The sequence below is a fragment of the Electrophorus electricus genome, chromosome 4, assembly GCF_041902795.1.
Source record: "Electrophorus electricus isolate QZ-2024a chromosome 4, ASM4190279v1, whole genome shotgun sequence".
NCBI lineage: Eukaryota > Metazoa > Chordata > Actinopteri > Gymnotiformes > Gymnotidae > Electrophorus > Electrophorus electricus.
This window is the reverse complement of record NC_137500.1, coordinates 33,934,184-33,961,085: the sequence shown is the minus strand read 5'-3', so window position 1 is coordinate 33,961,085 and position 26,902 is coordinate 33,934,184. Positions and strand designations below refer to the sequence as shown.

The 26,902-nt window shown below is 38.0% G+C and overlaps 1 protein-coding gene across 27 annotated transcripts in view; it reads right to left on the bottom strand.

The window, feature by feature from the left end:
* obsl1b (obscurin like cytoskeletal adaptor 1b) overlaps positions 1–25,384 on the bottom strand; it is a 32,317-nt gene extending 6,933 nt beyond the window's left edge. Inside the window, exons 1-32 of one of the 27 annotated variants that reach the window (XM_081713420.1) lie at positions 24,504–25,359; positions 23,343–23,419; positions 21,074–22,184; positions 19,906–20,175; positions 19,532–19,792; positions 19,132–19,437; positions 18,309–18,575; positions 17,925–18,200; positions 17,451–17,726; positions 16,944–17,219; positions 16,417–16,692; positions 15,837–16,109; positions 15,338–15,637; positions 15,162–15,236; positions 14,236–14,490; positions 13,567–13,833; positions 13,112–13,435; positions 12,464–12,811; positions 11,153–11,428; positions 10,641–10,916; positions 10,158–10,433; positions 9,335–9,610; positions 8,551–8,826; positions 7,887–8,159; positions 7,377–7,652; positions 6,522–6,797; positions 6,161–6,436; positions 5,787–6,062; positions 5,420–5,689; positions 4,038–4,304; positions 3,373–3,642; positions 2,625–2,891 (exon numbers count right to left, since the gene is read on the bottom strand). In XM_081713420.1, the coding sequence (XP_081569546.1) occupies positions 2,625–2,891; positions 3,373–3,642; positions 4,038–4,304; positions 5,420–5,689; positions 5,787–6,062; positions 6,161–6,436; positions 6,522–6,797; positions 7,377–7,652; positions 7,887–8,159; positions 8,551–8,826; positions 9,335–9,610; positions 10,158–10,433; positions 10,641–10,916; positions 11,153–11,428; positions 12,464–12,811; positions 13,112–13,435; positions 13,567–13,833; positions 14,236–14,490; positions 15,162–15,236; positions 15,338–15,637; positions 15,837–16,109; positions 16,417–16,692; positions 16,944–17,219; positions 17,451–17,726; positions 17,925–18,200; positions 18,309–18,575; positions 19,132–19,437; positions 19,532–19,792; positions 19,906–20,175; positions 21,074–22,088 (8,896 nt within the window). In that variant the 5' untranslated portion in view covers positions 22,089–22,184; positions 23,343–23,419; positions 24,504–25,359. Of the gene's footprint in view, positions 1–2,624; positions 2,938–3,372; positions 3,643–4,037; positions 4,305–5,419; positions 5,690–5,786; positions 6,063–6,160; positions 6,437–6,521; positions 6,798–7,376; positions 7,653–7,886; positions 8,160–8,550; positions 8,827–9,334; positions 9,611–10,157; positions 10,434–10,640; positions 10,917–11,152; positions 11,429–12,463; positions 12,812–13,111; positions 13,436–13,566; positions 13,834–14,235; positions 14,491–15,161; positions 15,237–15,337; positions 15,638–15,836; positions 16,110–16,416; positions 16,693–16,943; positions 17,220–17,450; positions 17,727–17,924; positions 18,201–18,308; positions 18,576–19,131; positions 19,438–19,531; positions 19,793–19,905; positions 20,176–21,073; positions 22,204–23,342; positions 23,420–24,503 lie in introns of those variants that run through there. The other 26 variants (XR_014123384.1, XM_081713422.1, XM_027005675.3 and 23 more) reach the window with 26 other exon arrangements.
* Between the last annotated feature and the right edge of the window lie 1,518 nt (positions 25,385–26,902).

Genomic DNA, 26,902 nt, shown 5'->3' with positions numbered 1-26,902 from the left:
AGGTCAGTGTTCATGACTCCACCATAAGAAAGAGACTGGGCAAAAATGGCCTGCATGCCAGAGTTCCAAGACAAAAACCACTGCTGAGCAAAAAGAACATAAAGGCTCATCTCAGTTTTGCCAGAAAACATCTTGATGATCTCCAAGACTTTTGGGAAAATACTCTGTGCACTGATGAGACAAAAGTTTAACTTTTTGGAAGGCCGTTGCGGTGCAGGAACATCATACCAACAGTAAAATGTGGTAGTGTGATGGTCTGGGGCTGTTTTGCTGCTTCAGGGCCTGGAAGACTTGCTGTGGTAAATGGAACCATGAATTCTGCTGTCTACCAAAAAATCCTGAAGGAGAATGTCCAGCCATCTGTTCGTGACCTCAAGCTGAAGCGCACTTGGGTTCTGCAGCAGGACAATGATCCAAAGCACACCAGCAAGTCCACCTCTGAATGGCTTATGAAAAACAAGATGAAGACTTTGCAGTGGCCTAGTCAAAGTCCTGACCTGAATCCGATTGAGATGCTGTGGCATGACCTTAAAAAGGCGGTTCGTGTTTGAAAACCCTCCAATGTGGCCGTATTATAACAATTCTACAAATATGAGTGGGCCAAAATTCCTCCACACTGTTGTAAAAGACCCATTACCAGTTATCGCAAACACTTGATTGCAGTTGTTGCTGCTAAGGGTGGCCCAACCAGTTATTAGGCTTAGGGGTCAACACAGGGCCATGTAGGTTTTGTTTTTTTCAAATGTTGAAGTAAAAAACCTTCATTTAAAAACTGCATTTTGTGTTTACTTGTGTTATCTTTGTCTAATATTTACATTTGTTTGATGATCTGAAACATGCAAAAAAAATAAGATATCGGGAAGGGGGCAAACACTTTTTCACACCACTGTATTTCAAAGCCAACAGAGAGAGTGGAAGGTAGAGTTCTAGAAACAGTATATGTATAATGTAGAAGGATAGTTGGGTTTGTTGGCTTGGGTTCCTTGACCAAATTGTATTAATTCTACACAAAATCCAGCCAGTATTCAAAGGTTCCAGGGTATGACAACATTTTCTGGTGTATTTCAAAACAAACTATTCCCTGTGGTTTATTTTTGAAGTTGGGTGATGCTACACAAGATTATGAAGGCCAGTGTATAAATTTAGCTGCAATGAAAAGAGATCCAAATTTATAAGAGGTGCCAGCCACAGTCAAAGCACGGACCTCTCTCAACCACATACTCATTTGTGAATGACTGCAGCTTATTGTTTGTTGTTGTTAAATGGATGGATAGCCTTCATTCTCTTGGCCTTCCCATCACTGATATATTAACTATAAAACTTAGTTGACCATATTTCTCCACATGGCTAGTACCAGCTGTATAAGTTGTCATTCTGTAGGACAAATATTGATTCCTCGCACTGTAACAACATCAAACATAAGCTCTGTAGTGAAACAAGTCTGTGTAATTCCTTAAATGCCTATCACTACGTATTTATGCTCTTTACAGAGTAATACCACTGTGTTACAATAATTAATTTTCACAAAAGGGCACACTAGTTATGTTGGTCCTAGGACTCAGAGTTCAATTGACAGTAAACATTACTACATGTACTCTCAAAGTATTAGCCTTTCAGTGACTTATCTGAGCTGGGTTACGTTTTCTGTGGAAAAATTTTTTTTTTTAGAAATATTGCAACAACTAATATTTGAAAGTATTTTACAAGAAAGTATTTTCTCACTTTTACTGGCCACACTGGCAATATTTGCACTTAGTTTATTAGATGATTTGTGCTTAATAAATTGTTAGTCAGATATTTCTAAATGTCAGACTATCAATAGTATTAACCAACTATTATTTTTGTCATGCACTGTTTATGCAGTTAAGACCGACCAGGTTCTCATTTGCATGCAGAAATGCAGATAGAGAGAGTGGATTTGAGGTTTTGCCATTCGCAGACCCAAGGAGTGTTTCAAATGATAACACCATATATACACAAGAGTGATGAAGAATATAAATAGAATCAGTCATAATGTAACCCATACTAGCAACAACAATCATTTTAATAACAGAACCACTTATTTTACATGGCTTTTTAGCATGCCGTGACCTGCAGATGTGTCATGGCCCTCTGCCTTTCTTTGTGTACTTGGCTATAAAAAGCTATACTGTCAAGTGCTTTGTTATGCATTGCTGCAGAAGATTGATCCAATCATTTTGGAACATTGTGAATGGAAAAGACCAGGAATCCATTACTTCTGATAGTATTTACATTTTTACACTCAAATAAAGGAATTAAAAGGTTATAGCAAGGAGACTTTACTCCAGCTATTAGTCTTAATTCTTATTTGACATGCTTAATTGAATAATCATGGCCACTTGGATTTTGTTTCAATACAGAAAACTCTCAGAGAATTAGGAGGTCATCTCCTCCACACCTGTTGTTGGCCATCAAGCCATGGAACAAGTGTTATTTATTGAAGTAGCTGCCTATCTCTCATATTACTCTTACTCAGTTAATTGAATTGGCATAAAGAAAATAAGAACAGCAGCAACAGGAGCTGTCAAAGCAGCATCACTGGCAACCCAGTAAACAAATAACAACAGTGCATAGCGAGATAGACAGAGGCACGTTCTACTCACGTTCCACGGTGAGCTTGGCTTGCGTGCGGTCATGGAGCGTTTCACAGGTGTAGGTTCCCTGGTCAGAGAGTGTGAGCTTGCGGATGGTGAGTGAGCGCTTTCGGCCATTCTCTTTGAGTGCAAACTTGGGTCCGGGATGTATGACGACACCTTGTTTCATCCACTGTACCTCCCCAGACTCCAGGCTCACCTCTGCCTCAAAGGTCGCCTCCCCAAACTCCTCTGCTGCCACAGATTCCATGCTCTTTGTAAACAGCACCTGTGTCTCTGAAAATATGAGTTTGCTGCTTGTTCACCATTGCTAGAAGATGTTCTGAAATTGTTTAAATGCACATGACTTTAATGCATGGGTTTGCTGCAGTGCCACTCCTGTTCCCCCATGCTATGTGCAGTAGTAGTACCACTTGTCTCTGTCAATTACCAGTGGAATTCTAACCGGCGAACTCTCTAAGCACTAACTACCATGGGCATCTTTTCAACAAGCATGTCTGAAAGATTCATTATTTATCTACAATATTTAGCCAAGGCATTAAAAACTTGTCCAGAAGAATTTACTGAAATTCTCTTTTCCATAACATTAATTAAATTTTTGGCTCTGGATATATATTCTAAAATGTAATATATATTATAAATTATATATTATATACAATTTAATACAATTTTTCAGGCACTTAGAAAATGAGGAAATTAGAGAGGTACCTGATTCATTCAAAATAAAATTGCACAGAAATTATAGTTGATAACCCACCTTGAACCTGAAGGATAGCTTTGGATATCATGCCTTCAGCATCAGCTGTCAGCTTGCAGCTGTCTGACACTTGGCAGTTCGTGATGTGCAGCATGTGGCACAGTCCATTACTTAAAATGTTAAATCTCTCATTTGATGTAATAGGAAGGCCGTTTATATGCCATACCAGCTTTGCATCTTCAGGGGACACTACACACTTGAATGTAGCATCTTCCCCTTCCATAACTGTCATGTTGTGTAACTCCGCAATGAATTCCACAGTGCGAGGGTCTTAAGATATAGCAGGAAAGATCACAGAATAAGATATAAGATATAGCAGGAAAGATCACAGAGGTTTTGCCATTTGCCACTGATCACAGAATAAATTATATGACCTAAGTTGATTTTGATTTTAGTATATGGAAGTGAAAAAATAAGTTAGGTTAATTAGTTTTTGTTAGTTTTGGACTAAAACGGGCTAAAAAATTGTATTAATGGACACTGATAATCTGTTAATGATATTATTCATGTTATTATCCCTCTCATTATTGTTTTTGTTGTTATTATTGTTTTTATTACAGTAATAATAGTTTTACTAGTAATATCTGTGTTTGCATTGAGCTAGTGCTCAATGCATCTCTCTTGGTTGTTCTGATGTTGAAAAACTGCCTCAGTGAAATACTTACTTTCAACTACTAGAGTTGCGGATGTTCTCTCATCTTTAGATTCACAGGCATATTCTCCTGTGTCATCATCTGTTAAATTGTGTATTGTGAGACTTCTCTCTCGCCCATCTGCCCTTATTGTGAAGTGTCGGTTTGGAGTGATATCGAGGTTGTTCTTTAGCCACTGGACATCTCCTTTAGACTTGTAGAGTTCGCATTTCAATATAGCATCATTGCCCTTGATCCCCACTATGTTTTCCAGTGGCTTGGAGAATTTTACTCTCATAGCTAATGAAAAAGCAGAGTTACTTATGTAAAAATATTGTACCATCCCAGAGTAGAGCTCCACTATATAGACAAAAAATGTTATATTGCAGTTACAAGGTGTCAGTTTCCTCTTGGTTCCCATGGCTTTTGCATCCTGTTGTTTTGTTGCTGTTTGATTTCTGTATCCACCCTGTGCTCTGTTCTTGCCTCCCCTGATTATCCTTACCTGTTCTGAGTTTCCCTGATTTACCTGTGTATATATACCCCATGTTTTCCAGTCTTTGTTGGGTATTGTTCTGTTGTTTTCTAGTCATGATCCATGGTCTACCCTTTTTTTCTTTTTCTATAAGAAATTGTGTTTTTCGATGAGTTTTTCAACCCTAGACTGTTCTGATTATATCAATTTGTGGGTTACCCCAAATACAGACAATGCTCATTTGAGCTTCTATCCTGCCTCTCTTTGCATCACATTACACATGCCTATGTATTGTCACGGACTGCTCCTCCCCATAAGTCACGTGGAACGGCCCAATACATGTGTGTATTGTTTGTGTTGTAGCCACACACCCCCCCCCCCCAGGATTGCACACACATGTACAGGATTATTTTAATGTCTCATGTCTATTTAAACCCCTGTCCGTGTGTGCTCCCATCATTGGTCACTGTCGCTACGTGTGTATTTAATTAGATCTTTGTGTAGTGGAAAGGTTGGTTTGTGTAGTTTCTGTTAAATATACATATGTCTTCACTGACTGTTAAATGTATGGTTATGTTTATCGTGAATGTTGTATGTGAGTGCCACCTCTGTTTCATGTGTCTAGTGTCAATAAATGTTTTGCACGAAGGGGGAGGTCTGTGTGTCCTGCTCCATGCCCATCGGCACTCGGGCCAGATACAACGTTACATGTATTAGTCATGCTGTGACAAAAATATACAGTATATGCTTCATATTACCATCAAATATTATCATGTGACACAGTTAAACGTAGCAGTGAATCATTTTCTTTGTTAGATTGGCCTAAATCATGATAGATCATACATCAGTAACATCTAATTAACAGTGCAGATCTAATTAATGTTATTGTTGTGGAACGTTCAGTAATCTGACTAGTAATACAATCCTATCTATCACTTACCTTTGACATGGACACTGAATAGGATTTCATCTGTGTCCACATCACAGATATATTCTCCAGCATCAGATCTCTTAAGTGGGTTGATGGTGAGGTAATGAGTATGTTTATCGCTTGTGGCATAAAAACGGTCACCTCTAATTTTATTGCCATCTTTGCGCCATTGCACAGGGGCATTATCCCTGTTAACTGTAGCACATAACGTGACGCTGTCTTCTTCATAGGCTGCAATGTTTGTCCTTTCTTCCTTTTTGATGAATTTGAATGGTGGCTCTATCAAAGAGAAAAAAACATAGTTGGCAGTTTGTATGGAAAATATTTCATGTTATTTTAGGTTCATTTATTAGTGGAATTATAGTGGTTAGCTTGCCTTGAACTGTCACCATTGTTGTCATTTTGTCATCCATGGCATCACAGACATATTCTCCTGTGTCAGAGACCTGAAGATTTGAAAGCACTAATTTTCTAGTTGTGCCAGTGCTTTCAATATTGAGCCGTGAGTCTGCATGTAACACTTGCCCATTACATAGCCACTGAACAGAGGCATTCTCTTGAGACACCTCACACTCAAGGATCAGCTCATCCCCAGCAACCAATATATGGTGTTCTGGGTTCCCAGAGTTCCCTAGGATTGACACTGGTGCCTCTGAACAGAAAATAAGAAGTTCTGTTGTAGCTCACATCATTTACAGTTTTCAAGTTTCAGTAGTGTGACCATGTTTCATTGTAACTTGTTTTCTGTACCTTGCACTTTGATATTAAACACAATCTTGTCATCCTTTGCATCACATATGTATTGTCCTGAGTCCTTGATCTCAGCATTCAGAACAATCAGAGTTCGGAATACCCCTTCTTCTTCACATGTGATATGATCGTTACCCACTATTCTCTCATTATCTTTGTACCAGTGAATCACCCCATTTGCTCTGGAGAGTTCACATTTTAGCACAATAGCATCTGACACTACAAAATGTTTGTCTGTTATTATATCATTTTTCTGCAGAAATCTAAGTGGTGGATCTGCAAAAAAAGACAAAACTGTTTACTGGGACCTGGATATGCTTAAAATTAAAGTCTCCTTTCTTCATTTTTAAAAGAAACACACCTAGTATTTTCAAGTAGAAATCCATTACATCATCCTTAGCATCACAAGTGTATTGGCCTGTATTCTCAAATGTTGCTGAATGAATTGTTAATTGTCGAGTAATGCCTTCCTCAAATATGGTTATGTTACTGTTCTCATCCATCTCCTCGCCATTTTTCTTCCAGCTGACTTCAGCATTTGATCTTGAGACCTCACAGTCAAGGACCACTGAGTCTCCAACAAATTTTTCAATTTCATAAGCCATCTTCCTTGATCGAATAAATCGCACTGGTGGTTCTGTACAAACAGAAAAAAATCAGTCTAAAGGCTCAACTATGTAAGATTTGAAATGTTTATCAACAAAGGTAACGCTTTACATGACAATTGTTATAGAGTAACTATACCATTAGTTACAGTGTTTTGTACTGTGTAACAATTTGAAGCAATACATTGTACAATACTCTATGCTTGCATAATGGAAAACTAAGAATCAATGCATATAGATTGCATGTGTACCAATATATTGATACTCTGCATGCACTCTGTGTGCATTTATACTTTATTTTCCATCATGTAAGTGTGTCAAAGTGTTGTTACACTGTAATTAATGGCACAGTTGCACTGTGATTATGTACTGAGAAATGTTAGACAAAATAATGTGTTGAATAAATCTCAGATTTCTTAATCAGTGTTTTGGGTGGCTGAATTGGTTTTACAATTCGTACTGATGTTAATATTTTCTAGAAAAATGTTCTTTACAATTTTTCTAATTTCATTTTAGCTCAGTAGTTGTACTTTTGACATTGTGTATACTGTTTAATGAATTTCAGAAGAGTGACTATTAAACTTTATGGTTCTAGCAGTTTAATGAAGCACCTGCAATATTTACGAAGAATGTCACAGAGTCATCAGTTGTATCACACACATATTCTGCAGAATCATTGACTGTTGTCTCTGGTATAATGAGTCTTCTGTAAACGCCATCAACTTCCAGGATTAAATTATCATTCTCTTCCACCTCAAGCCCATCACGATACCAGCACACAGAAGCATTAGGTCTGGAAATTTCACAACTCAGCACCATTCTCTCCGATGTTTGCTGGCAAAGTTCCATTTGGGATTGGCTTGGGGAAATTATGCACACTGGGGGTTCTAGAGGAACACATGTCAAGACGTCATTGCCTGATTTCCCCACAGATCTATTGTAAAAAGCCATTCTGTGTTTTTAAATGACCTATGACACATTGGTCAATTATCATTCTGGTGTGTGTTTCTAATTGTACTACTTTTTGTATCACATTTCTGTCTTTTTCTTCATGTGGTTGGCCAAACTTGTCCATTACAGTGTTTATATTTTCCAATAGCTATATAAATATTTTAGTATACCTTTTATGCTCAGATGGAAGAATTTTGAGTCATCAGCTGTGTCACAGACATATTCTCCAGAGTCCTCAACTCTGCTGTGAAGAATTTTCAGTCTCCTGTAAGGTCCTTCTGTCTTAAGCTTTATATTTTTACTTTCTTTAAGTTTCTGTCCATCCTTGAACCAAGACACTTTTCCATTTGAGCGGGAAAGTTCACAACTGAGGACAATTTCTTCAGGAACATGACGATCAAGGTGAACGTCTTCCTTGGGATAAACAATCGTTAATGGTGGCTCTGAGGAACAAAAAGCATAGAAAATCATAAAGTTCCATTTTGGCATTATATATTCAACAAGTGCTGGGATCTATTACTGATTTTAATACTGCAAAAGCTCCTATTTTAACTCCTGGACTAGCTTTTATGTTATTTTAATCACTCCTTGAACATATTATTTATGTTCTTTTACCCTTTGTTCATCTCTTTGTTTTCATTTTATAGTACTTTAATATTATCTATAGATTATTGTATATATACATTTTTCTGCTTATTTGTCTCTTTGTAAAGGTTTACTACTTATTTATTTTTTCTACTTATCCTTTTTTTTAATTAATCTCCTTTTGTATTTATATTGTACCACATTTTCAACTGCATATGAAATCTATAAAAAGTGGAATAGTTTACTGACCTCGTACATTAACCTTGAATATTAAGGCGCTGTCTCCTGCACGGCAAGTGTATATCCCAGCATCTGATAGCTGAACAGATTGGATGATCAGTTTTCGTACAGTGTTTTCTGTCTCTATTGTGACATTATCAGTGGGCTGTATCTCAGCTCCATCCTTGTACCACTGCGCAGTGGCATCAGACCTGGACACCTCACAACAAAGGAAGAGATTGTCGTCTTCCACAATGTTTCTGTGAAGCTCTTCCTCTGGCATATAGATAAATGTCACAGGAGGTGCTGCGGAAAAATAGAAAAACATATTAGTTGTTTGTTAATGAGATGCCTTTCTAGCTGCATGTTTTGCATTATTATCAAGCATGCATTACATCAAGCACTGATGATGGTGGCTTGAGTAGCTGTGGAAAAATCTGTCTGCACTCTAAAAGCCAAAAGAAACACAAAAAGTTAATGAAAGCTGTGTGAGGATGAAGTGCAGTTAAGTACAAAAATAGTCACATGGCATGCTTATCTCTTTACATGATTTCTTCCTAAATACAAAACACCAAGATATTGGGTAGATGGCAACTAGGGATGGCAAATGGGGCAGAAATATTGCAAATAGCTTTGTGCAACATCAAAAATAATGGTCCTGTATTAGAAAAATGGTTAAGTAGCCCTTAGAAGCAGCACAGTTGATCTGTCCAAAGGTAAAGAGGATTGCTTTCAAATAAATGAAAATACAACAGAACACAGTGATCTATTTGTTAGTCATTTAACAGTCTTTTGGAGAAGCTTTGTATGTCACCTTTAATGTCCACATAAAATTCGCTGATATCATCAGCTGTATTACAACTGTAAAACCCAGAGTGGGAAAACTCAGTTGACTGGATAACCAGTGTCCTCATGGTGTGCTCTGATAGGATGAAAACTCCACATTGAGGGAAGAGCTGGGTTCCATCCTTGTACCACTGGACCAGCGCTGTAGGTTCAGATATCTCACATTGGAGAATGAGACTCGAGCCTGCTTCAAGTGACTTGTTCTTCTCAGTCTCATGGACAGCTGTGAACATCACTGGTGGAGCTAGGAGTATTTTCATTCATTAAAAGAAATTCATGTAATTACCAAATGTATAGACATTTTCTCTGCCAATGCTTTTCAAATTAGGAGTCCATTTACTGATGGATCAAAAACAAACAAAAACAAAAAACAAACAAAAAGTACCCCCAAAACATTGCATTGCATTGGGTGCACCAAATGCAATATTTTACTATCCATGAATTATGATTTTTGGAGTTGATTTTTTTAAAATTTGTTTCCCAGAATAAGTCTTGAGCTTACTGAGTAAACAGAATGAATGATAAATAAACAACAAAAAAAATGTTCCGGTGCTTTAGAACGCTTAACAAATTTTTTATTTAAACATGAACATGTTTTTTTCTAATTAGTGATGAAGGATTTGGTGCTGGTCATAAGTTATATTTTGATTTTTACCTAATTTGGTTTTAAGTGTGTGCTCATGTACAATTAAATGTTAAACTTTGATAAGGACAAACAGCATTTAGTGAATGAAGCGTTATTTGACACATTTGTTAGTGTTTTTGAGAAAAACATGTAGGCTCACAATCACCTGCAACATCCACCTTGAATGCTATCTGATCATCCCTAGCTTGACAGCTGTACACTCCTGAGTGTTTGAGCTCAGCTGACTGAATGATCATTGTCCTCATGGTGCCCTCTGATTGTATATCAAGTCCAGTCTCCTGAAAAAGTGGCACTCCATCTTTGAGCCAGAAAACTTGGGCAGCTGGGTCAGAGATTTCACACTGAAGTATAATGGGGCAGCCTGTTTCAATGAACTTGTTCCTTGCAACTTCTGGAAGTGCTGAGAACCTCAGAGGCAGAGCTATGGAAAATTTTGAGATTTAGAGAGCACTTCAGAAATATCATAAACTTCAGAGAAAAACTTCATTAGAATATTAGAGGCATTTTTATGTAATGTGACTATATATATATATATATATGTGTGTGTGTGTGTGTGTGTGTGTGTGTGTGTGTGTGTGTGTGTGTGTGTGTGTGTGTGAGTGCAATGTAATAGAATCATAAAAATCACCTTGAACATCCACTTTAAATGATATGGCATCATCCTGATTGCCACACATGTAGTGTCCAGTGTCAGACAGTTTTGCTGATGGAAGAATTAATTTCCTCAAATTTCCATCAGATTGGATATTAAGTTCCTTTTTTGGAGATAGTTCTGTGCCATTTTTATACCAGCAGACCTGGGCTGCAGGGTCTGAAATCTCACATTTCAGAACAATTGGTGAGCCTACTTCAACGGACTGGTTCTTCTCCACCTCTGAAAGTTGTTTGAACCTCAGTGGTGGTGCTACAAATGTGTGAGGTCCACAGAGAGAAAATTGTGTTAATTTAATAGGCAAAAGGGAAAAGTTATGGACAGCTCAATTTTCAAGCATAAACCTCCTCTTATTTAACTTGTTTCATTTAAAGAATGCAGTCCAAGAGATTTAGATATTAAGCTTCTCTACCTTGAATATTTATAAAAAGATCTATTAGAAATTAACTAAGGTAAAGACTACACTTATGTAGTGTTCTGAAAATCACCTTTGACTTCCATGTTAAATAAGATGGCATTGTTGTCGGTCTTGCAGCAGTATGTTCCACTGTCTGAGAGTTCAGCAGACTGTACAGAGAGTTTTCGTATTGTACCCTCAGACAGAAGCAAAGCTTGAGCATGAGACTGCAGTTTCTTCCCATCTTTGTACCAGCAAACGAGTGTGGCAGCATCTGAGACCTCACACTCCAGTTCGAAGGGTTCACCGATTACAGTGCATTTGTTCTTCTGAGCTTCACTGACTTCGGAGAACTTCACTGGTAGTGCTATGGGCATCATTGTAGAGATACAGTTATTGAAACTGTTAGGTATGTCCTTTTAAAACAAAAGATATACATTAAAAGTACTGGATTGCTAGAAGGATTCTTAAGAGTTGCACAAAAGCACTGCCTAAATGGTGATTTGTCAGATAAGAGATTATGGCACATTTAGAATGCCTATAAGAATATACCAGCAAGTTATCCAATGTTCAGTAAAAGTAGGAAAGCTTATACATATAAAACACTTAGAAAATAAATAAATAAACAAATAAATGAAAGTGAAAGCAACATTAGTAGCAAGAGTAAATGACTGATACTAATAAAAGCTACAAACATGTAACAGTAAGGACAAAAAGGCAACCAAGTATGAAGATTGAATAACATGTTTAATGCAAAAGATTTTTAGTAGTTTAATAAATATTTTACCATTACAGGTTGAGCCAATGGATGATTTAAAAGGATAAATACACTAATTATCATGCTAATAGCTGGAAATTATGCCTGATATAGATTTTTCAAAAGTTGGTTCTGTAAATTACAAGCCTATTACTTTAGTGGCTGCAGCTATGTGTGGTTAAAATTCCAATTTGAGCTTGTTTTTAAGATTGAGTTGCTACCACAAAAAGCAAGCAAAAGCAGCTTCAAAAACATAATAAAAATAGGTTGTGATTTAATGACTTCTGTTAATATCAATTTTAAAATATTTAAAATTTGTCATCAAGCATACACCTTACATACATGAATTTGATATTTGTACAATTTTTTCTACCTAGTTTAGCACTGCTATAGCTTTAACACACATATAATTACTGGTATCTTAGTTCCACAACATATTAAATTCTACTTGATTCAATTAATTTGGCCAAGGGCTCATCATGCTTGTACTGATGAACCCCTAAGTTATGTTAATCATCTAGAATTTTAGATTAGATCTATGCAAACAAGTTGTCAACATAATGACTATTAGTGACCATTGCATGATTGAAGGGGTTAGTATTGTAATCAGATGGGTTGAGCTGTCAAAGATGATTGAGGAATCACCTGGTGGATCCACAGCAAACTGGACGCTGTTGTCCTTTGTGTCACACCTGGTATCCTTTGTGTCACAACTGGTATCCTTTGTGTCACAACTGGTATCCTTTGTGTCACAACTGTATATTCCAGGGTCAGATAGCTCAGCTGATTGGACAAGGTCAGGAGCTTCCAAAGTTTTCTCTGAGTCGCTGATAGTTAGATTTTTTTGAACAAATTCATCTCCTTCTCTGTGCCAGCTGATTGGAGCTGTAGGACTGAATAGCTTGCTCCGTGGAACATTTTGAACATTTGCTTCATTTGATGTCATTACATCCTTCTTAATCTCAGGGATTGTTGAACTTTCAGTTTGTGCATCTAAGGGGGTTTAATTTAGCATATTTTAATGAAAGCTGTTAATTTTATTTGAATAGGTGAGTTTTAGGTATAGTCACTTGTGAGCTATTGTTTACATGCATGACACTAGGAAACTAAATTATTTGTTTATTTAGATCAATTTAGAGGACTATAATAAAGCCATAAAATTACTGTAGTATAAATTTCCTACTATTATACAGACATTTGTTTTTGAAGTACGTGTTGGTTTACTGTTGTGTTTAGGACTAATTTAATATTAGAAACACTGGGTTATAATGGATTAAACTAGAATTAAATCACCTTTGACATACACCTTAAAATTTATGACATTGTCCATAGTCTTGCAGTGGTACACCCCTGAATGACAGAACTCTGCAGTTGGGACAACCAGCCTCCGTATGCAGTCCTCTGACTGGATTACTAATCCATTTTTAGATTCAAGTTGTATTCCATCCTTGTACCAACAAACTGGAGCTTCTGGGTCTGCTATCTCACACTGTAGTACTAGAGGCATGCCATTTTCAATGCTCTTGTTCCTGGCAGTCTCAGATAGTGGTGCAAGGACTTGATTAAGTGCAGGTGCTTTGTTTTGGAGAGACAAAGTTGTGCAACAAAATGAGTTATCTATTGAAGGAGAGGAAAGCTGCAGTGACTGAGGGTTTTTCAGTTACAGAAGAGCTGAACAAAAGGCAAGACAGTGTTAGTTGCTTTTATGCTAATTATTGCATTTTGTTAGACACATAGTCTTGAGTCACCTTTTACTTCATCTTGATACATCACAGACTGATCCACTGTCTCTGTTCTGCACACATCTTTTTGCACCTTTGATGACTGAGAACATTGTTCCTTTGAGGTGATATACTCTCTGTTGCTTCCATCCTGTTGGTTGACTATTGGTGCTTCTCCATACCCACAGAGTTGGGGCTTCTCTTCAGAGATCTCACTCGGTACTTTGAAACAGCCTGCATCACTGGGATTCTCATCCAGTACTTCCTGAGGTGTTGAGAAAGTCATCTTTGGTGCTAGGATGTGTCAAGTTATATAGAGAGAAATTTGTATTACTATTAGGAAAAGAAAACAGTTTCTCAGGCTGGGATCATAGCTGATTATATTGCTACCTCAAATACAATAAGATCAGATTTGTTTTTAATGTAAATAATTTAGACATATATATTTTTCTTATTTTTTTTCTTTTCTTTTTTAAAATTTATTTTAATTCAGGCAATTTCATGAAATCAGTAAAATTCCAGACAATCTATAGAATTGTTTGATAGACATGCAGATTGCTTATTTTTAAGGTACTAAGATTCAGTTAATTAATCAGAATGAGCATTAAATGAATCTTATGTTGCAAATAATGACAATGGTATGTAGGTTGCTCTCATCATTGCTTGCTGAATGATGGAGCTCACTATTTAAATCACCTTCACTATCCACCTTAAATGCTAGAACTTCATCATCCATACACATTTTTGGTACTTTGTGGTGACCGCTGTCTTCTTGGAAAATGCACACTTCTTTTGGCTTGAGAGGTTGAGATTCTGGTAGGTCTTCTTCCATGTAGCCATATATCAGGGCAGAGGAATGTGTTACCATATGCTGAACTTCTTTTGGGCATCTTTCTTTAATGATCTCACTCACTGGAACCTCTGGGATGGCTGTGAACCACAAGGACTTAGCTATGGTTGAGTGACAAAGAAAAGTTTTGGTCTGTTTCCATCTTCTTAATCAGAACTGTTCATAAAGATTTTTTTCTCATTGATTGATAATTTCAAGATTTTAGACCATAAAAAAAGAAAAATAAGAGAGACGACCATATTAGAGTGGTCTAGAAACAAATAACACATGTCATAAAACAAGTAAAGAAAACATCAATAATCCTGTAAAGTTAGTCATTTTTTCTTCTGTGCTAAGAATTTCATTCACCCATTTCATTCACTCTTGCCATAATTATTTCTTTCATCTACTCAACAGTTCTTTCATACACACTTCATACACACATATGGACATTGCAAAAATAACATGATTATGGTCCTGTATAGCATGAGTAAGATGACTGAAGGAAATAGAACCGTAATTGTTGGTGTGCTACAATTAAGAATAAAGATTTATTTACAAGTATACAAACATCACATGATTGTTAGCTGGGAAGAAGGTTTTGCAGATCAAGTGGTTGTGTGATAAATCACAACAGCAGGGATTAGTTTGGGAAGCATTTTCAGGGATGGTTAACCAAGATGCATGGACTCAGCATCTTAAGAAACAGCCTTAGAAGTGTTAAACACCACCATTGTTAGTGGTGCAGCAGTAGTGGGGTAAGTATGCTAAAGGTGGAGTAGTATTATATCACCTTTCATATCCATAGTGAACTGGAAAGAGTCATCATAGATCTCACCCCTGTACACCTCAGAGTGAGGCAGCTCGGCTGTTAGGAAAGCCACAAAGAAAACAATAAGCTGACTAACCTCAACCATGTCAATGCTCCTAATTCAGAATGCCATAGAAAAAAAGATACAGGCAAACCACCTTTGTCCATATTAAACTGGACGGGATGATCTGGTGTCCAAGGTCTGTTTATATTATTTTGAGATGTCTTAGCTGATTTGAAAATTAAAGGACTTATGGGTCCTTCTGTTTTAATTTGATTTTCAGCTTGAAGCACCACCTGTTCCTTTTCAGTTCCAGCTAGAGGTAGCACCTCTTCTTTTAACTGGTAGTCATATTCAGTGGAATCCAAGATTTTATATTGTAATGAAATAGGAATGTTTTCTTCATTATTCATTGTCTTCTCAATTTCAGGAACATCCAGCATGTTCAAAGGTGGAACTATAGATGATCATTGATAAAAGAATACTTTATACAGTTTCATTGACTATTTTAATTGCAATGGATATTAAAACTCAATGATGTGCATTTTCCCAAGTGAAAATAAAGGTAAATAGCTGAAAATGCACATAGATCGCAGAGTTGTTAGTTGCCACTCTTAAAATATTAAGTGGATTAGAAGCAAATATTCGAAAATCACCTTCATCTTGTACATTAAACTGGATGACATCTTTTCTCACATGGTCGTGCATTCCAGACTCAGAGGGCTGTGCTGTCTTGACAGCTAGCTTCCTCCTCGTATCCTCCTTTTTGATATGAGGTTGACTTTTTGAGATGAGCTCTACTCCATCCTCATACCAGCACACCTTGGCTGGTGGGTCTGAGATCTCACAGTGTAGATCAGTGGGGTAGCCCACTTCCAACAGCTGGTTCTTCACAACCTCTGGGAAGTCTGAGAATGTCACTGGTGGAGCTTTATGTGATTGTGAAATATACATAACATTAATAACTTTACAGGAGAATTTCCCAGCCTGACTAATCTGTGAACTCTCAGACCTTCTGCCAAAAAGCAAATTAAACAAAGTATTGCAAAACATGTAACAACAGTATCAAACTGTTGCCCACAAGGCAAGATGCATAGGTAAGAGGCATGGCCATAACACCGGTGCTAGGAGACATGAACAAAGCAGTAGGCTTTTATTGTTAGTGTGTGTCTAGTTTTTAAAAAATGCAGTTTGGGTTATTGGACGTACACATTTCTCAAAAAAGCCACAAATCACCTTTGATATCCACAGTGAACTGGACAGAGTCATCAGGTATTTTGCAGCTGTACTGTCCAAAGTGACTGGCATCTGCTGACTGAACAACCAACATCCTGAGTGTGCCCTCAGCCCGAATGTCCCAGCCAGTCTCTGGGAGGAGCTGCATTTCATTTTTGAACCAGTAGACATGGGCTGTAGGGTCTGATATCTCACAGCAGAGCTCAAAACGGTCGCCAGCTTCAATGCATTTATTCTTCTCACATTCAGGGACAGCTGAGAACTGCACTGGTACAGCTACAGATGATTCATGACATAAGGATTTAAATAAAGAACCCTGAGGCATCATTTTAAAAATGTGATGAATGAAAACATATATCTAGTAAAAAGGTTAACCAGGTATGTGAAGCCAGCAGTAAAGTGCAACTTTATCTTTGAAACACTCTTTAAGAATTTAAGAAGAGCAACACAGAACATTTATTATTATAGGCAATGATGCAAGAAGATAATATTACGAAAAGTAATTATTAGGATGGCAGAATCCTAACCTCTGATCTCCACATGAAACTCGATGGTGTCATGCTTTGTTGTGCACCTGTACACACCAGAGTGAGACAGGGCTGCTCTTTGAATGATTAATTTCCTTATGTGGCCCTCTGATATGAAGTCTACTCCAGACTCTGCAAGAATTTTATTCCCATCCTTGAACCAGTGGACCTGCACAGTTGAGTCTGAGATCTCACACTGAAGAACAACGGTGCAGCCTGCTTCGATGCACTTTCTCCTCTCAGCTTCTGGGACAGCTGAGAACCTCGCTGCTGGAGCTATAGATATTTTAGAGTGGTTTTAAGTCCTTAATTTTTGGAATTCATGCTTGTAATACCAGTTGTTCAATAAAACACTATTATTTAAGCAAAAAGGTTAACTGCTTCATATGTAAGACATTGTTTAAAAATGCAGAGGTATATTCAAAACCATCACTGTTACTGGCTTGACAAAACAATATTGCATAATATCTCATGCTGAACACAAAAAAAATAATAAAAAGAAATCACCTTTGACTTCCACGGTGAATTGGATAGCACTACCCTTTGTCTTGCAGCAGTACACACCTGAATGGAAACACTCAGCCTTTTCAACTACCAGCACCCTCTTAGTGCCATCAGACTGAATGTCTAGTCCACTCTGTGCCAGAAGCTTTGCTCCATTTTTGTACCAGAAGACCTGGGCACTCTCATCTGAGATCTCACACTGAAGTACAATTGGGCAGCCGACTTCGATGGACTTGTTTCTCTCAGTCTCTGGAAACTCTGTGAACCTCACAGGGGGAGCTATGGATGTTTTGAGATCAGTGATATTTCATCATAGTTGAACTTGTAAGGATGTAATAGATTTTCTAGTTATGCTATGTACTTCAGTGCATTAAATCAACACATCTGTGCAAAACAAAACTTATAGTTTAACTGGTGGTGGTTAGTAATTCTAACAGTGGTTAAAGTTTTGAACAATGGTTAAAAATTTCAACTAACCTTCAACTTCCACATTAAACCTGATGACATCATCAATGGCATCACAGCTGTAAATTCCTGAATGGGAGAACTCAGCTGACTGAATGACAATTCTCCTCATTGTCCCTTCTGACTGTATGTGAAGACCTTCAACTGAGTGCAGTTCAACTCCATTCTTATACCAACGGACTTGGGCTTCCGGATTTGACAGCTCACAATAGAGCACTATTGGATTGCCAACTTCCACAAACTTATTTCGGTCCATTTCAGAAAGTGGAGTAAATTTAACAAGTGGAGCTGCATATTGAAAGGAGGATATTTGCCATTTATAATAATTTATTTATAGTTCTTATATAGAAAATAATATATAGCAGCAATATTAGTAAGGCACAGGCAGGTATTTACCTTGTATATACAGAGCCGCAGAATCACGAATTCCATAAGCAATGAAGGTGATTTCAGCACCATTGTCAGTGTCTCGTACTCCACGAATGCGAAGGGATTGGTGTGTTCGAGACCGCCTCATGGAAAAACGTTCATCTTCCTGAAGCTGGTTACCATTCAGAAACCAAGTGCCTATGACTGAGGCAGACAGCTCAATGGAAAAACAGGCATCCTGGCCTTCTGGCACCAATGCATCCTGTAGAGGTGATTGTATTTTGGCCACTGGAACTGTAAAAGTTACATGTACGAATTATCATTAAAATTAGCCACAAGATGCTGTGCACTGCAGCATTTTCTAAAAGCAATTTTTTTCACGGATAAGGACATTTTAAGAACAACACTTTGTCCTTACTGGGAATAAAATTAATTTTATAAAACAGAGACAAAACCAATATGCAAAAATACACCAGTGCTCAAATAATTTAGAAGTATTGACAACGAACAATTCTTCTGCCTGGCAATGTAATCTGCAAACAAGCTTTTGATGCTAAGCAACACCACAGCAAAGATTATTCAATTGACAGAACCAGCTTAATGATTTTTTAAAAATCTTGCACATTAATACAGAATCTAGTCATTGTGAGGTGGTCATAGGTATGCATATATGGAGGACAACACGTCTTAGCCAACCAGATCTTAGGATCAGAACTATTCATTTTATAAGAACAGATTTGAAACAAAGGATGATCTTGGAATGGAGTTCTTTAAAGCAGAAGACTCAAACATTGGTCATCACAGACACAATGCAGACCATATGCTATACATTACTTTAACATGTCCTTACCAAGGTGAACTGCTCGTGGGAACTCCACATATCCACTTCTTCCATATTTGTTCACACTGCAGATGCGGAATCTGTAGTCAGCCTCACATGGAACACTGTCACCAAGAATCTCCACTGAGGTGGCAGAGTCTGTGGTTAGGCACTGCAGCCACTCCTGAGAGCACATTTCTTGTCTCTCCAGGATGTAGCCTGAGGGTGGATTCCTGCGAAAATCCTGAGCTGGAGACCAAGATAGAAGTGCTGCATTTGCACGCTCTGTGTTTATCTGCACCCCAATAGGGCAGCTAGGTGGACAGTGCCTAGCACCTGACAAAGAATGGAAGATGTGAAATGGTAAGGTAAAATAACAGATTCAGTGACATTTAGATGAATCAGTTATCTCACATGAATGATTTCTAACCTTTCACTCTTAGCTGAGATGATGTTCTTGATCTACTTGCATAAAAGGTTACCATGCCAGAATCTTGGTGTGTGGTATTGACAAAAACCAAGATGTGAGTTCTGCCAAAGGACTTGAGGATTGTCTGGTGTGTCTCTCTCAACTCTATTCCATCTTTATACCAATGAATGTCCATTTCCTCTTCTTCCACTTCTACACAGAATGCTGCATTTTCCCCTTCCAGAACATCCACTTTTCTTGGTAGTTTTCTTACTATGGTGCCTATACAGTGTGCAAATGCAATTGAAAGTCAAAAGTCATTACAAGAATTGTTTTTGCAAACATTTTTTAGGTTTTTGCTGTAAAACCTCTAAAACCAGTTCTGAGATATTTACCTTTAACAGTTACCTCAGCAATGCTTCTTCCTCCATCAGCCATTTCACAAAGATAGATCCCATCATCATCAACTCCAATGTCACGAATTGTAAGTCGGCGCTTTGTCCCCCACTCCTCCATCCCATATTTGGCCCCTGGCTGCAGCCGCCTGTCTTCTAAATACCATGTGATAGGGACGGAATCTTCAGGTACTTCACACTCAAGAATGGCCAGGTCCCGCTCCCAGACTTGAAGGTCATTGAGTGGTTGCTTGAATCTTACAGGTGGCGCTAGTGTTGTAAAAAAAAAAAAAAAAAAAAAGATGTTCCATCAGATAGCTTAAAGTGCCAAAAGAGGTTCCTCATTATTGGTGCATATCAAAAAGGAATTAACTCTATATGTGGAAAATTGCACACAAATATTTCTTCAACTTGTATCAAGTGTTGCAATATATGTATAACTTATGGTAATTAAATTGCCAAACAAGCTTTGCAAACCTGTTAAGGTAACAAAAGGAGGCAAGTAGCATCTTTAAAGTGAGCTTTGGAAAGACCATTCACACCTTGCTGAATTGGATACAAAATTAACTGCAATAGGCACCATAGGATAATTTTGCATGAAATAATCTAAATTACATCCACATAATAGCTATTATGTATTCAATAGCCAATGCAATTAAAGAAGCCCTTGCTTCCACTACTCATTGATATTACTGAATGTCTGAATACAGCTAGATAGTATATTTGCCACCAAATACACCTAGCTATATATTTTAAAACTTTTGCTCATGATTGTTGCAATATTTCATACTCTCCTTTGAGCCTAGTATACATTTATTTATTTTTATATATTATGTTGCCTTGTTATGATGTAGTATTGATATGCAAAAATTTTGTTTTGACAGTTTGGTTGACCATATGAGAAATATGACCCCACCTCATGAGATCACTGTCATGTGCATGGGCTCCATGCCTTTCAGAGCCTAAGTGACTTTGCAGACTTAAGACTGGAAAGAATCAGCTTTATCTTTGAGTAAAGCTCATATAGTGAATATAGTGGTAATAGATCATTAAAAATGCCATAGATAATGGATTTCATTTCATATGTGAAATTATGCTGGTGACTATAATATATGATATAACCAGATGACACAGAACTTTGTTGGGCAAAATGGTCCATAGATCTTACCTTTAACAGAAAGGTGTACTGCACTCAGGGTTTGTCCTGCAGTGTTGGATGCAGAGCAGACATAGACTCCATTGTCCTGCTGCTTACAGTAGAGTACTTTAAGTGTGAAGTATCCCTCTCTATCTTCATATAGAAGATAGCGTCTTCCAGACAAAATTAGTCTCCCATCTTTCCTCCATATAATTTCTGGTTTGGGCTTGCCTGTTACATAGCAGCGGAATTTTGCATGTTTTCCTTCCGTCACTGCGAACATTTTCACTTTGGTTGAGTTTGGCAGATGATCATCTTTTAGCCTTGTCACAACCTGCCTACTGCTTCTCTGCTTTCCCTGATGTGCCTTCCAGTGGCCATTAGTATAACCATTGCGGTTCCCCTCATCTTCATGTCCTGGGCCTGCATCTACAAGTAGTACAGCTCCTGCCAGACTCTCACCGTACTCATTTCTAGCCTTGCACGTGTACACGCCTCCATCAGGTGCCCGAGTCTTGAAAATTTTTAGCTGGAACCATCCGCCATCCTGATAGCCAACACTGAAATGAGTGCTCTCAAAGATCTCATTCAGCTTTTTGCCATCCTTCTCCCAAACCACCTCTGGCCTAGGGTTTCCCCATAGCTTACAGGAGAAGGCTGCATCTTCTCCTCTGCCTACTCGTGTAGAGAGGGGTTTGATGAGGAAGCGGGGCTTGTTCTCCTCCCTCAGTTCCATCTCCTGAGCCTCACCTTCTACTTTCAGTGTTGCTGCAGCATATGTCTCCCCTATGCAGTTCTTGGCCTTGCATATGTACTGGCCACTGTCCTCTGCACTTACTACAGTGATGATAAGATTATAAATGTTACCATCCTCAAACACGCGATACCTGCCCCCAGGATGGATTTTTTCATTGTTTCTCTCCCATATGACTGCTGGTCTGGGATCGCCACCAATCTGGCATTTCAACATAGCATCTGTGCCACTCTGCACCACCACAGGGCGAGGGTAGGCCAGGAACCGCGGTGCTCCACCAAAGACGTCCATCTCTGTTCACTTGCCAGCCTCACCTGGGACTTCCAGGCTATAGGCATTCAGTCTCTCTCTCTCTAGCTCACAGGAGATTTTATGTCAATTAGGTGTCTGAATCAGAAAGAAAAAGCTATTTTATTTGTAATAGAGTATAAACAGTATAAACAACTTCTTCCATGACAAATAAGAGGGATTATCTACATTTTATTTTATATTTTTAGATTTTTAATTGGTAAAATAAAATATAAAATTACATCCTTAAAAGGCAAGAAAGCAATTTTATTTATTTAGTTATCCCAAGTTATTTTAACTATATGTGGAACAGACATTTTAAGCCAAACATTTAAACTATTTGTTATATTTTCATTCATGTTAAACCATGTTAACCTCCATAATACTTAACCAAGAATATGAATAGCAACACCCTCTTAAAGTATAATTCCTCTGGAAATAATATAACTTATATAACCAAATCCTTAGATTATTTAACAGTGGTTGCATATTTAATAAGGATTACATATTTAATAGTAATTTATCTATTGTACTTTTAAGCTTTGTTGTCTATTTTTCCTTCATCAGTTATGTCTCAAATGTGTATTGTCTCAAAATACAAACATAAGAATAAAAAGGAAAAGCACAAATGTGCAGACATTTTATTCATGCTGAAATCAATGAAAACTAATTATTTAGTCACTCAGTATATTAACCGAATCATTTTTGTACCAATATTAAATAATTTCTCAATTTTCTTGGTAGTTACTTTTATGGGGGGTTTTATTTTTATTTCTGCAATTCATTACTTTCAGTTTTATTGTCTGAATAAAGCTGCCTTGTGATACCAGACACTGTTTTGCAAAACAGTATCTGCTTGCTGTGCTGTTGCAAAATTAATCTGCATCACAATTACATTAGTGAATTCTTTTTTTTTTTTTCTCCCAGGTGAATGGGAACTACTTGGGTGTGATGGGGTAAGGACAGTATTACTTTTCAAAAGCATTTACTCCTCAAAACCGTCTAAGATATCCATCCTATGTGTGAAAGGGAGATTGCAGCCAGTAGTCTGGAGGTGAGCAGATCTTGTGCAATAGTGGTCACAACACAGATACCACAGCTGGTGCTGTATTTCAATGGGAAAGTGCTTTATATAGTGTGGCCTAAAAAAAGTCCTGTAAGAGGGCATGTGTCAGGTATCACAAAGCACACCCTATACACATGCATGCACATGCAAACACAGTTCTCACACACTACAGACACAGATGCACCACACACCCCGAGGGATCTTGCAGTCAAAATATGCTCTGCCTTCATCACACCCCTCTTGGCAGACTCAATGAAGAATTCAGCTGCTAAATGTCATTGTCAAAATTAGTTTCATTTGTCATTTGTTTAAAAAAAGAAAAGATAAAAGACATACACCACAATGTTGAGATGATATCTTCGTTCTAAAATATCCTATAAGATGCTGACCATCTTTAGCACACTAAGCAGACTAGTCTTGTTTTACTATGTATTGCCACATCTGATTTTTTATTGGTAGCTTTTCAAGGTTGATCATGCAGCAAGTTTGGCCTCATGACGCTACTTGCGAATGAATATTCATGAACCAGATCTTATTTATTTGCCTTAGGAGGATACACTACTTGTACTTCTAGTCCAGAGTCTCTGAACACACGGCTGTCTATTCAAAGTAGATGAATGATCAGAACCATAGAGAACCATACTGAACCATAAAGTCTACCTCATTTGTTATTGGATGGTTTTCCTTTTGGTCAGAACCATAACAGTGAGGTGTGGGATTTTTACACAGCACATGAACCACGACTTCTAGCACATGGACTAACACTTAGACTTCTTTTTGGAGAACTCAAGGATATACAAGGAACAAACAAACAAAAATCTCAAAATATGCCTAATGACTCATACATAAAAAAACACATAATTTCACAAATCAAACGTGCATGGACAAGGAAGCAAATTGACATTAACCATTAATCAAAGTAAGTGGAACTTATATAATGCAGCTTATATTGAATAGTAAAAGCAATGTTCACCTTGCTCTTTCTCATTTGTTAAAAAAAAATGTTATTAACAAACACATTTTGTTTGACATAACACCTATAGGCTTTGTACTGAGGGTACTTATATCCTCCACAGTTAAGAATTTACCTATTATGCTATGTTGTCACAATGTGGTCAAAATGCCTGTCAGGTTGTTACCCAGTGCATGGGCACGCTTAAAAAAGTATGCAGTCATATCACAGTTAATCTCATCCGGTTATCAAATAATCAGAGTATGATGCGCAGAGACTGGATTTGCAGCTTTCCCTAAGGGAGTGACAGGGAAATAAACCTCATGTTTGTAATTCTGATTTAATTAGGCTGACCTCTGACCTCAGTGAAACTGCACCTTTCAACTATTACATGCCCTACCTCTCTTCGGTCCTTATGTCTGATTGTTGACATGCATTCCGTGCCAAGCCTCTGATCCTTCCGCTGAAGGCAAGGGCCCACTCCTCTGCTCTGCAGTCCCTCCTGTGTTTTCCTGTGTTCAGGGTAAATCCTTCTCCACCTTGATAACAAGTCGTTTTAGAGATGGTCCACAACAGTAGCTGGTCGTTGTCACCTGTCCATTTTGTCAGGCACTTGGATTATAACCGTTTTGGTCAGTGCTGGTCGACAGCCTCCTTCTGTACTCTGTGGAGGTCCCACAAGCTGTGGCGTTCAGCCCTGAGACACCCTGAGTGTCATTGTTCATGGAAGACCGTTAAATGCTTTTGCAGCTGCTGCTGTCCCCTAAAAATACTGGCAGGGCCGATGACAGCAGTGAAGATAAGCCAGGCTCTCCATTCACTTGCTCGCAGTGGCTAAAGATAGATCAGATGGCTTGTCCAGAGCAGATTGCATGGCTTACTTGAGACCTTGCAATAAAACCTAAGGAGAAGGGAAGCAGTTTTCTGGCCTTTTCAAAACTTTTAACTCAGGATAAATGTACACAAAACTATTTTTGTTAAAAAAAAATAAAATAAAGAAGAAGGAAAAAAAGGTAATTAAAGGTGATTGTTGAGGTGGGTTGTCACACTTGTATCTGGGTTTTCTGTACAAAAGTCCATTTGGGAACTGCTGGATGCAATCTTTTCAAACAGAATGTAGCAATGTATCTGTTGGATGTAATTAAAGTGCCTGTTTGTGTTATGTGTCTCACCCCTCCCTATTTGAAAAGCCCCAAATGTGAAACTTTGAAATGGTCAAATCTGTAGGACACCCACATGCACGTGTGATGTGGTCTATGAATGTGTGAGACTAAACTGACCCTCAGCTGTTTAGAGGCTCACGTCTCTCAGTCGCGCCTCCCTCCTCTGATTTCAGCCATTGGAAGTAATCCGATCATGAACTGAGCTATGAAAGTAGTGCCCTGGCAATGAGGCAGTGTGCCTGAGCTGCTTTGTACAAACCTTCAGGGATTAACAGTCCTCTTTTTAAAACTTCTACATTCCTCGTGCTGCTAAGAAGACATTAGCAAGTGCATCATTTCTTTAAATGCTATTTTATATGTGGGCTGTACACAATGTACTATTCCTACAGTTTAGCCTCTGTTAATCTTGTATGGTTGTAAAGTCAATACTTCTTCACTTATATGTATTAGAACAGAAATCTCTTAAACTACATGTAAATTAGTGGTGCAGGCAGGTTTCTACTTACACTACTTAACCTTATCTGCCCTTCAAGTCCCTTTTCTACAACTTTTGTTTCAGATTATTGATATATTTCATGGAGTTTATAGTGTCAGTATGAAGCTTTTCCTAAAAGCTTCACTGCAGCAACGCATTATCTTGTTCAGTAACTTGTGTGTTCCTACTACATTCACATAGACTTCAAAATATTTTCAGCTCTCTAGGAACTGACATAGCCATGAAAGTCTCTTTAAAGGTTTTCTATGAACAGAATGAACACACTCATCCTCTTGCCTAAGACTGTGACTTGGGAAGATGAATCTGAAATATTACTTGGGCATTATGGAATTTTCCATATTTTCCTGGGTCAAGGGACCCCCCCCCCCCCCGCTGGCAGGTAAACTATCATTAAATTCTCTTGATGATATTCCTAGTTCACACTATTTATAATATCACAGTGTTGTAGTTTTCTGTAGCAACAGTATGTTATTTAGTTTTGTTTTGGATCAAAATAGCAGCCCTTTTAGCTGCATGCTGGGGAAAATTCAAACATTACCTCCATTAATACACATTCACCATCATCCAATAGCTACAGTTATAAATGCAAAGTAGTATAATTCTGCAGTTTTACTAATTCAGTGATTCAAGATGGTTGTGTTATTAAATCCAGTATGCCTGTTGAACACAATCGTTTTTCTAACTGTTGATAGCCATATCAGCACCTGTGAGAATATTTAAACTGAAAAGTGAAATATGATGCTTGTATTTAGAGTTCCTTATTTTATATAGTATTACTTTAAAGTATCACAGTCACATTCTAGTAGGATTTGCCGCTGGGTTTTGCCTGAGTGAGAAGGAGTACGGTGGGATGAAAAAGTGCTATGACTGTGGGCTTCACGAGGGACCCTCACCCTGGTTGGCCTTGGCCATGTTATGATCATCCATGCTGGACTGCAGTACTGCAGTACTGGTAGGTTTGCAGAAGACACAACTTCTTCAGTGGTGAGGACAGGGCCGGAGCTGGTTCTTCCTGCTTCTCCATCATGGCTGCAAATGGCTCAGCTGCTCTTTCACATCCATGGGACAGAGGGTTGGGGATGTGGCGCTACAGATGGCTGAGTAGTTAAAATGTGCAGAACATCTCTACTTAACATATTT